The sequence below is a fragment of the Saprolegnia parasitica genome (assembly GCF_000151545.1).
Source record: "Saprolegnia parasitica CBS 223.65 unplaced genomic scaffold supercont2.208, whole genome shotgun sequence".
Lineage (NCBI taxonomy): Eukaryota > Oomycota > Saprolegniomycetes > Saprolegniales > Saprolegniaceae > Saprolegnia > Saprolegnia parasitica.
In genome coordinates this window covers 18,806-29,958 of record NW_012156602.1, presented here as the reverse complement: position 1 = coordinate 29,958, position 11,153 = coordinate 18,806, and the positions used below count along the sequence as shown (strand labels likewise).

General features: G+C 57.1%; 3 protein-coding genes across 3 annotated transcripts; all 3 read left to right on the top strand.

Annotated features, from left to right (window-relative positions):
* The first annotated feature begins 51 nt into the window (after positions 1-51).
* On the top strand, positions 52-845 carry SPRG_15564 (serine/threonine protein kinase). Its single transcript, XM_012355130.1, has one exon. It carries the CDS (start codon positions 133-135, stop codon positions 805-807), a length of 675 nt encoding a protein of 224 aa, XP_012210520.1. The 5' UTR covers positions 52-132; the 3' UTR covers positions 808-845.
* A 1,899-nt stretch (positions 846-2,744) lies between these two features.
* On the top strand, positions 2,745-7,967 carry SPRG_15563 (hypothetical protein). The gene is made up of 29 exons (XM_012355129.1): positions 2,745-3,228; positions 3,282-3,374; positions 3,433-3,525; positions 3,564-3,665; positions 3,716-3,808; positions 3,867-3,956; positions 4,009-4,101; positions 4,146-4,247; positions 4,300-4,404; positions 4,457-4,549; positions 4,595-4,789; positions 4,843-4,941; positions 4,989-5,090; positions 5,139-5,240; positions 5,284-5,382; positions 5,434-5,535; positions 5,588-5,689; positions 5,739-5,872; positions 5,941-6,004; positions 6,050-6,130; positions 6,192-6,293; positions 6,506-6,607; positions 6,670-6,774; positions 6,825-6,926; positions 6,979-7,080; positions 7,124-7,216; positions 7,456-7,560; positions 7,618-7,725; positions 7,776-7,967. The coding sequence occupies exons 1-29, from the start codon at positions 3,127-3,129 to the stop codon at positions 7,932-7,934; spliced, it is 3,024 nt and encodes a 1,007-aa protein (XP_012210519.1). The 5' UTR covers positions 2,745-3,126; the 3' UTR covers positions 7,935-7,967.
* Positions 7,968-8,619: 652 nt separating this feature from the next.
* Positions 8,620-9,936, top strand: SPRG_15562 (hypothetical protein; the record flags this gene model as incomplete). Its single annotated transcript, XM_012355128.1, has 4 exons — positions 8,620-8,933; positions 8,985-9,116; positions 9,172-9,435; positions 9,489-9,936. 4 exons carry the CDS (start codon positions 8,620-8,622, stop codon positions 9,610-9,612), a joined length of 834 nt encoding a protein of 277 aa, XP_012210518.1. The 3' UTR covers positions 9,613-9,936.
* Positions 9,937-11,153: the final 1,217 nt, after the last annotated feature.

The following is an 11,153-nucleotide window of genomic DNA, read 5'->3' as shown; positions in this document are numbered from 1 at the left end:
CCAGTGACACGGCATTCTCTGCACACATGAATCTTACATTAACCATGTAGGCTGACCCATGTGCCGACCATTGTGCAGCTGCTCGGCGTCGTTGACGTGGCTTCGTCACGGCCACAACTCGTGCTCGAGTACATGGACGGCGGCGCGCTGCGGACGTACCTCGACAGCCGTCGGCGGTTCCGAACGCGCGTCGAGCTCGACACACTCACGATCGCGCATGCGATTGCTTCGGCGCTCGCGGCGCTGCACGCCCAAGGCCTTGTGCACCGGTTTGTGAGCTCGCTCAGCGTGCTCTGGAGCTCGACGCGCATCGCCAAGCTCGGCAACTTTGTCTTGGCCAAATCCACATCGCCCGATGTTGTGCTCACGCAGGGTGTCGGCGCCATGTTTTGGATGGCGCCCGAGGTCATTCGCGGCGACTATTACGATACCTCGGCCGACATGTACTCGTTTGGCGTGCTTTTGACCGAGCTGGATACGCTCCTGCCGCCGTACGGCTACCTCCGACAAAACCACTTTGTGACCATGGACCAAGTGAGCAAAGGACTGCTTCGACCCGAGCTCAGCGCGACGTGTGCGCCGTGGTATCGGGACCTGGCACTAAACTGCATGGCGCAAGACCCGTCTCTGCGTCCAACCGCTGCACACGTGTGTGCACTCCTCGAGCCGAAATTGTCGACACCAACGCGGCTCAAGTCGGGCCAAGTGCGCTCGGCCTTGAAGCCACTCGCGAGCTTCTCGCTTCCCACCATGTTCAAGACGCAGTTGACGTCCAAACGGGCTCGTCGCGACAGCAAAACCACTTGATGTGCGTGCTTGAAAACGATGTTTTATATGCATCTCACTACACCCTGTCGTGATGTATTGTGGACAGGTTGTCTTGACGTGGTCGGCTTGGAGTTTATTGGACGACAACACGTCCGGATGGATTCCGTTGTACACCTGATTTGGCGGCAGGGCGTCGTGCTTGACCGGTTTGCCTGTCGCTCTCGGTGTGCAGCCACGTAGGATGCTTGCTCCTCTTCGCAGTGACGTGGAGAACGTCGGTCGTAGCGACACCCTCGCCATCTGAAAGGTGTCCAGTGTGTTTCCGTGGTGCTAATAACACGCAACATTACTTCCTACGTGATGCTTGGTCAGACTTCTTCATACAGTAAAATTGCGTTGATCCAGCCAATTGGAACTAGCTTTTGTATGCGTGTCAATCCAAGCGATGATTTTGGCAGATTTTGGTGCCAAATCTGCAGTTTAGAGCCTTCACTACTAGACTCGTCTCGAACTACTCGCCGATTCTCTCTACCAGTAGTGACTAGTTGGGGTGTACGTTCGTGGCCTTTATTTCACAGTAGTTACAAGGGAGTGCGACAAACCACGGCTGGTAAATAGTGTAAATAGCTTGTCCACAACCGAAATGGTCTGCACGCAGACGCACCAGCGCCACGTAGCAGCGGTGTATACCTCTATATACACTCCTTGTACGATGCTCATGTTGTTTCCGACGCTGCACTGGGTGCCATCACGCGGAAAACCATCTTTCATTTTTGAGGTGGCAACCCAATTGCCCAAATACTTTACACGACATCACGGGGTTCGAACGTTCCAACGACCCCCATTTTGGCAGCCATAGTTGGCGATGGATTTCGACCCGGGCTGCGACGTGTTTGTTGGGCGGCGGCGTTGCTTGGGCGCTCACACCAAACTTAAAGTGCCGAGCGTCAGTTTTTACGAAATTCGACACCAAATCTCGGTAGCAAAGGCGTTGAAATCGCAAAAACCGAGGACGCCAACTCGTTTCCTTCATGAGAAAGAGTGTGTTGCACTTGGCGAAGGGAAGGTCGCATGCGCGGGATATGGCCCTGCTTTCGTTAGTACACTATTTCGGGTTTCCGAAATAATGTGAAATACTGTCACCGTCATTGCTCTCGCCACAGAGCTCCAACGGCGACGCTACGTTGCATTTCGTATTCCCCGAAGCGTTGCCAACGACTGTGGTGAGTAGGGGCGATTTCATTTTCAAACTTCGTTTAACTTCGTTTGGTCGATTCCTCGAGGCAATGAGCAATCGACACCCCAATATATGGCTATTTATGGTTGCAAATGGCGAGCGCCAATTCTAATGGGTCAACCATGTCGACGGAATTGACACGCTCGATGGCGCGCGGAAGACGCTATAACTAGCGCACTGATGTCGTTGCTGCGTGTCGCTTGGAGAGTATGACCTGGATAGATACTAGCACCCGTGTCCTGAGATCGTCAGGGCGCCCTCTTGCATTATCAGTGTCGAGGATAGAGCTGATTGTTATCCGCAGCACGTCGTCTTCGCTTCCTTTTCAATCACGGACAAGAGCGAGGAAGTGGCTTGCCACAAGCATGTGCCAGGTCCTCGTCCGCGACTCCTTCTCGGAAGGCTTGGCGCGCGAGGGATATGGCGTCCATCTAGAGACCCCGCGGGTATCTGGTGGCCACGTCACGGCACCCACGCTCACGCTGCGCGAGATTGGGCTCTTACGCGCCTGCTTCCAGCATCTTCGCCGAGCGCGCCTACAGCCACATGTTTTTATTGCATTCGCCTACCAGTTGCCTCCCAAGCGCTATTCAAAATCGCTCGTGGGGCTGCCACGTGCAAGGCTGATTGCAATGGCGTCATGTGATTGGCGGTTGCCAAATAGGCCTTTGTGGTTGGCCAAAATACGGGATAAATACGGCTTGTGAGTGGACGCCATATTTAATTCATTCATGGAAAAGGCCGATGGCATGGCGTCGACGAGCGACTGGCACGGAGCCTTCATGCCAACGAGCAGAGCAGGCTCTGGCGGCGCCGGCCGTGGCAGACTCGAGAGTGCTTTCTTGGTGCTGCCCAACGAGGCAATATCGTGTGCGGCGCCAAGGCGTAGGACCCAGCTGCCAGTCCATCGTCGCCACGACCCGCCGGACGGCGATCGAGCGGCCCTTCGCTTAGTAGCGCGCCATGGCCGACGCGCCGAGCCGATGACGCCGCCGTTGTACGAGCCTGGATCGCGCGCAGGCTGGCGGAGACGACGCTAATGTCGATCGAGGCCGTCGTGCAGTACTAGCACGGGAGCATGCGCGACCCTGCGTCGCCACGTACGCATTTCGACATTAACGATGAGCCACTGCAACAACCTTGGTCACACCTTGGCCTTGCAGCGCTGGACCCAAAACCATCTGTTTTCCGTGCTGACGACAACCCGCCCAGTCGACGTGGTGGTAGGACTCGAGGTCATCGCTATCGTGGGCGCCTCATGGTCGAGCTACGATAGACCGCCGAGCTTCTACTTGCCGCTGCTGCAAACGACGTGCCTCGCATCGGTGCGGCGCTCGCCGATGGCGCCGACGTCAACGCGCGCAACGAGGTCCCGGCGCTAGTACTTCATCATCCACGAGCTCACGATGGCGGGCACGACGGTGTAGGCGGATGCGACGCCGCTGGACGTGGCGTGCGGCGAAGACCGTCTCGATGTGGTCACGTGCTTGCTCGCGCACCATCGTATCGACGTGACCAAGGTCCATGGTCTGTTTCTCTCCGTCCTGACTTGTAGTAGGCGTCGCCCACGCTTTGGTGGACCGTTTGTAAACGCGGCGCCGGTGCGATGGTCGCGCAGCTCCTCGCCCATCCCACGACAAATTCAATGGCGCTCCTACCGGTACGGACGCTCTCCGTATCGACGCCAGTGGCTTGTAGCCATGAGACTAGAGCGGGTGGAACGTGCTTATCGCGCGTTGCCGCACGCCATGCATGGCCGAGATGCTGTCGCTTTTTGTGGGCCATCCGCGCGTCGACTGGAACGTCCCGATCGACGGCCGCTGACTTTCTCTGGATGGAATCTATTGCATGATGCGACTAGGGTGAGACACTGCTCCAGCGCGCCGTGCAAAAGCAAAAGTGGCATAACGTTGCGGTGCTGCTGGAGGACCCGCGCGTGCATGTCAATGTGGTACATGGCGATAGACGGAATCATCGAGGACGTCCACACGTGCATTCGACAGGAGGGCACGACGCTCTTGCATGCGGCGTGCGACGCTAATGTCGTCTTCGCGCAGCTGCGTCGGCCCGACATCCATCGGCATGTGCAAGTCGCGGTAGTACGTTGGTATACCATGCCAATGCAATAATGTGCCTGTAGCGCCGAGGCACAGCGTTCGCCTCGGTTGTCGTCCATGGCAATCGCGCCATCTTGGAGCTCTTTCTTGCTTTACCCGACGACGACATCAACCTTCCGAACGATGTATCGCGTAGTCGAGCGCAACACATAGGATGCAGGTACAACACATATGTAGGACGGCATACCACCGCTGCACCTCGCTATCGGCAACCACAACGACGAGCACATCGCCCACCGTCTTCTTTGTGAGCCACACTTGCGTCGTGACGCAACCAACGCGGTTCGGTATTGACGTCGCCGCTTTCACCCTAACCCTATATCCATCATTCTAGCTCGGCAACACGGCGCTGCATATGGCCAGTCAGCGCGGCTGGACGTCGTTGGTCGAAGCACTCCTTGACGCCAACGTGAACGTCCAGCATACGGTACATATGGTTGTCTGTTCAAGGAGATGGACGACCGTAGTGTAGGCTGGCGACACGCCGGCGAGCGTTGCGCTCTTGCACGGCCAGTACGATCTCGCGCTGCGCTTCTACCGCGACGTTGGACGTGCGTCGCTAGAGCAACGGGTTGACACCGCTGCTGTGTGCGTGTCGGCACGGCCACCTGGCGTTGGTGCGCGTGCTGCTGGCGGTCTCTGGCTTGAGCGCGACGTCACGGACCAAGTACGTTCGTGGCCTTTACCGAAATGTGACTTGGATCTGTCCCGGGCTACTAGCATGGCAACTCGGCCCACATGCTCGCTTGCTACACAGATTTGCGCGTGTTTTTCGCCTTGTGGACCATGCGGGACGACGAGATGACGGCGACAAATGAGGTATGCAATGGTACGCGCTTCGATCCTGTGTACGCCTCGATGATTAGGCCGGTCGCACGATCTTGCACGTGGCCTGCCAATATGGCCGCGAGGCCTTCGTGGCTGCGCTTTTACCGCGTACCATGAATGACGTGAATGCGCCCGATACGGTGTCGTATATCTTTCGTGAGTTGTCAAGGTGTCATGGGAGACGGTAGGATGGCAACAAGCCTCTTCTCCTGGCCTGCATCTCCAACCACGGAGCTGTTGTGACCCAACTCTTCGCCGTGTCCGAGATCGACGTCGACCGTGCCGACAAGGTGCGCAACGTCCTGGCACCGCGAGTCGTCATGGCGAGCGTAGCTGGGCCGGACTCTCCTGCATGTCGCGTGTGAGAGTGGCCACGCGTCGGTGGTCGCCGCGCTACTGTCGGTCCACGCCAATGTGCATGCAATCGACAACGTACATCTATCTCACGTTGTGCAAGAGACACATCATGACAGGATCGCGTAGGATGGCAATACGCCGCTGCTCGTCGCAAGTGTGGCCAACCATGCGTCGGTGGTCACGCAGCTCCTGTCGGTTCTACCTGTCGACATGACGAGAACCAACAAGGTACGAGGGTCATGATATACCACTTCCATGCATGAGATCCTATGGGTACTAGGACGGACGAATGGCGCTGCATGCGGCCGCGCGGGCCGGGCATGTGCGCGTGCTTCGGTTGCTACTCGAGGCGAGACCCGCGGCCATCGATCTGCGCAGTGGCGTACTAGAAAGCGCGTATGTGCATCTGTCGAAAAAGCATGTGCCTGTAGGATGGCGCGACCGTCCTCATGGAGGCTGTCGACCCCCGCAAGCCTGGCGCCGTGACGTTTCTGCTGCGCCATCCGTTTATTAACGCCAACGCCGTCGACAAGGTGCATTTCACTCGACTCGAACGCGTCTCGGCGTCCATGGCACGGCTGGATGTACATACTACGACGGCAACACGGCGCTCATGCGGCACTGCATGCGCAGTCACTATGACGTGCTCGACGCGCTCCTCAGCAGTCCCAAGGTCGACATCAACCGTCGCAACCATGTCCGCTTCCTTTCGTTACGAGATCGTTAAGAAGTCGCTTGCTAGGCGTGCCATGCGAATGACCCGATGCTGGCGGCGCAGCTCATGCAGCTGCCCCAACTCGACGTCTCGACCATCGATGCGTCGGTACATGCCCCGTAGCAACATCTTCTGGGTACATTTACCGGAGGGAATATGATGCATTTAGTGTGGTCATATCGCACTGGCGGTGGCGTGTGCGCTGCAATATGTGTATGTGGTGCGAAAGCTGCTGTCGTCGCCCGAGATGGACGTCCACTATCGGGATGCGGTACCTTTTACGGGAGCCCTAGCCCTAGGATGGACCCCTAATCCCTTGCAATGGATCCGAGCGGACTCACGACGCTGTTGCAAGTGTGCCTCAACGAAGGCAACGTCAAGATTGTCCATTTGCTCTTGCAAAGGCCAGAAATAGACACCCGCGTGCGGGACAAGGTACACTGCCATCCTACCACGCCCGCTGCGTCACTGCCGTTTGGCTAGCACGGCAACTTGGCGTTGATTTTAGCGACGCGCCAAGGCCATCCTGGTATCGTGCGAGCGTTGCTGGCGCACGGTAGCTGTAATGTCAACGCCGTCAACGACGTACGTCCATATATTTTTTCTTTTTGGCGGGTGGGTTGAGCTCCTCCATCGGAATTGTGCAGGCAGGAACGTCGGCGCTGCATGCAGCGTGTCAAGCTAGGAACGCGGTGGACCTCGTGGCGCTGCTATTGCGCTCGCCATCGATCGACGTCAACTGCGTGGACAAAGTAGAGCTTTCTTGGAGGCCATTCTCGGGCAAGGACACACGCGTTTTTAGAAAGGACAGACCCCGCTCATGATTGCTTGCGTGTCCGCTGCGGATGCTGTGATCGACCTCCTGCTCGATCACCCGCGTATAAATGTCAGCACGTCTGGCCACGTACGTTGACGTTTTTTTGCTCCAGGCAATTCTGTGACCGACTTTTGTGTAGGAGCACTATGGACCACTGCAGATTGCAGTGCGTCAGCGTGCAGTCGAGGTGGTCACGCGACTGATCCAGCACCCGACTGCCATCGTCGAGGCTGTGGACGAGGTATGATGATGATGACCGGTTGTGTGTGTAACTTGTGACGTAGTGGGTCTTTTCGGCGTGGGTACGGGCCGTCAACAGCCAGCATCTACCGCTTTTAAGCGCGCTGGCGGCCCGTGTGGACGTCAATAAGGCGCTGGTTATGCCCGGCCGATCGTGCGACGACGAGCAAAGACGTGCTCGGATGGAGAGGGTGCATTCCGAATCGTCGGTCGGCGCGGACCTGCGTTGGATGCACCCCAAGGTCGAGTGGGTGGCTTCCACCAATGGCCGCGAGTGCGCCGATGCGAGCGTGGCCAGCTGTGTACGTGCTTTATTGCTAGGCTGGACGATCCAAGTCCATGCATCGAATCGTCTTGTGTTGATGGCTGTATGTAGAAGACAGGCAAGACTGCGCTCATGGTCGCGTGCCTCTACAGCAACGAAGCCATGGTCGACCTTTTGATATCGCAGCCAACGATCGACGTCAACGCGGTCGACACGGTATATAAAATAATTGTCGTATGTTTCGGTGTTGATGTATCGCGATGGCGACTTTAGGACGGCAACACGGTACTCCTGCACGTGGCCTTTCTGCACCCGAGTGCCGAGCGTATCTGGCGCCGTCTCTGCGACGCTGACCGTCATGACGTGACGATGACCAACACGGTATATAAATCCCTAGCCCTTGTTGACGATAGCGAGATGGGCTGTTGTAGCGAGCCGAAACTGCGATCGAGAGTGCAGGACGTTGTGGCAATGCAAGCACAGCAGCGTACCTCTCGCAGCAGCTGCTGCGTCGTCGCCATCCGAGAGTGCTGCCTGAGATTATTGTTGATGCGATTGCCGCCTTCTTTGTCGGCCCCGGACTTTTGTAAGCCGAACACGCAACGTCATACCCGTGACCGCCACACCATGGCTTCTGCACGATTTGAACTTGATTGAAGCAGTAGCCTACCAACATGACATGGCGATGAAACGCCGCCGAGACCTTTGTTTGAGTTGCCATCGGCATGACAGGCCGCGCCGACGATCCCATGTGGCACTACATTGTCTTGGCTACTATGTATCGACGCGCATTTGTGTACAATAATGTCGTTTGAACCGCCTTAGTGCCGAGCTCCGACCCAACGTACATGACTGCAGTCGACGCGACGGCAACACTTTTAGATCCCATGAGGACGCAACCAGTCGCTCCAGCAACCGACCGAGTTGAGACACTGTCTTCCACTGAGCTCTGCTCAATGACTTGAATGACTACTTGCACCCGACGGGCACGCTTAAGGATAGTGCGTAGTGGTCATTATTGTATTAAATTTTCAGGACTGCGATGGCCCTTGTCGTCGTCGTCGGTGGTCGCGACTTGAATCCCATGTCCCGGCGTCCGATGCGACACGTGGCGCCATCTTGCTCGTCATGGCGGCCAACTTCAACGGCGCGGCCAGTGCAAGATCTTCAACGGCGACGTTTGATTGGCTGACCGATTTGGATTTTGGCCAACGGCAGGCTATTTTGATCCGCGGGGTTGACGCCCGACAGCGCCATATCCCATCGACCTACAGCATGGCCACGCGCAGCTCGCTCACGATCTCGACGGACCTCAACAACGACGCGGCGCCGCCGGCCGCGGACGTGAGCTTCTTCGACAAGGCCGCGCTGCTCATCGCGACCAAGCTCATCAAGGACGACGGCGACGAGGCCAAAGCATCGGCGTCGCCGACGTGGGGCACGGCCATCAAGCGCGACAAGTTCCAGGACATGGACCTCCTCGAGAGCGGCAATGCGCGCGAGTACATCTCGGAAGAGAGCCTGAGCCCGACGTCGGCCAAGGCGTGGACGTACAGCACGGTCCATCGCATCAACAAGACGCAGTACAAGTACGCGATGCATTTTTTCGCCGCTCGTCGCCTCATGCAATCGCGTCGTAGGATGTTTTGGAACAACGACCAGTTCCTCCTGAGCGCCAAGCAGCACAATGGCATCTTTTACATCTCGCAATACGAGCACTTTGGCGACACGGACATGGAGACGCCGACGTCGCACTACTGCGCGGTCCTCAAGTACGACCCTTCTTCTTCAAGGTTGGCCATGGTATGCACGTGGTGGTGCTTCTAGAAAGACGACCGACAACAGCTTCAAGCTGTACAACTGCGGCTGCGAAGGCTGCGACATTGGCTTTAGCAAGTACACGTGCTCGAACGACCACGAGTCGAGCAGCTTTGGCTTTCACGAAGAAACCGGCGAGGGCGCAGACCGCCAGCTCCTCGCCGACGTCTCGCACTTTACCAAGGTCGTGAGTGGCATTTCCAGCGAGATGCGCTGCCTCAACGTGGTGATTCCCGCCGTTATGGACGATGCACGGTCGCGCGTCATTTGGTGGTATGCGCTGCCATATGTGCTTTGTATCGTGGTCTCAATACTGCAAATGGTAGCCCGCGCATGTGCCGGGGGGACACGCCGCTCGGAGGCACACCCCGGACGTCGGCCAAGAAGGAGCTCGTGACGTCGCCGTCGCCGCACGGAAAAAGACCATGTTCACGTTTGACACGCCCGTGAGCGACCGCATCAAGCTCGTAAGCAAGCTGCCGTCGTGGTGCTCCGAAGTCAACTCGCTCATCATGAAGTTCCACGGCGGCCGGATCCGCGAAGCGTCGGCCAAGAACTTTATGCTCGTGCTCGACGACGACGACGACAAGCCCATCTTTCAGTTTGGCAAATACTCCAAGTCGAAATTCTCGCTCGACTTTCGGTTCCCGCTGGCACCGATCCAAGCCTTTGCGATTGGGCTCACGTCGTGCTCGTGGAGTGCCAAGTCCAAACTCAACAATTGAGTACTACATCGATCGATATCCGATGAATGATTAAATCCTATTTTTCCGATTTTAGCTGCGATGGCAATGATGCTCTGATTGGTACAGGAGGCGCCGGGGTGCGAAGAGACATCATGGCTGCATCTTCAGAAGTAGCACGTATGCGTTCTGCATCGCAACGACAGGTCGCGTCGTCGTCGGAAGCTCAAAAGTCAGCACTAACTTTCACTCGCGCTCCATGTTGCCAAGCGCTCGTGTGCCGACGCGCCATGATGCTTGCGGGATCTGACAGCTTCGTGCTACTTGGCGTAGTATTGCTTTGAGATCAACGCGGGTACTGCATTTATCTGCCCACATCCTAAAGGGTACTCGCATTGTACTGCAATTAGCAAAAAATCGGCCACAAATCGGGTGCCCAAGGCAGTGTTAAAGCAATTTTAGACCCATGCGCGTGCGGGATTTCACCCACCACCATCGAAGTCGAAGCCCCCGAAACACGTTTAGTGGCGGTACCTGTTCGATCTTGCTCCTTAACTCTGGGTTTGCCTCGCACAACAATTTTTTTCGGTTTGAAAAAGTTGGAGCTGCAGAAGCCATCGACGCTCGTTACATGCCTCGATGGTTTCAATGACCAGTTTGCGAACCGATGGCCGACAACGGCGTCGAGGTCGACGTTGTGCGCAACCCGTGGGTCTCGCTTGCGCTGCAAGACTCGGCCTTTTTCCAATGGAGCTCGTCCGTCGCCAAGCCGGTGCGACTTCGGCGCGACAGGTGTCTCCTGCTGCCTCTACATTGGTGCAAATGCGGCGACTAGTGACTTTGATATTATGGACAAGACGCTGCAGTCGCACGCGCGGTACACGCCCGAGACAGAGCCCGAGAATGAGCTCGACTTTCCTCTGGTGTTTCAGCATCCAAAGCACCGCGCGTCGCGTCTCACGTACGTGTGCAATATCGTCTTGTTGTCATGTATAGCTTTTTTTACGAAAACATGATGATGTGTAGAAAGGTGCGACCTGTCTGTCCATGCCACGCCACGCCACAACCGTAGGCATCTGTGCGCATTGCATGCGACGATGACGCCGACAGCGACGACTCGGACGACGCGAACGAGCCCACGCCGCCCGTCAACGGTACGCGTTCCTGCCAGCAAGTTTTTGGTCTTGAGGCAGCCTAGCCCCCGTCCACCCCCTCCTCGGTCGTCTCGACCTCGACAGTGTTTTGGGCGCGCTGCCCAAAGCCGTACTAGTGCACGCTTTGTGCTCGAGATTTACGTGACCTCATGAC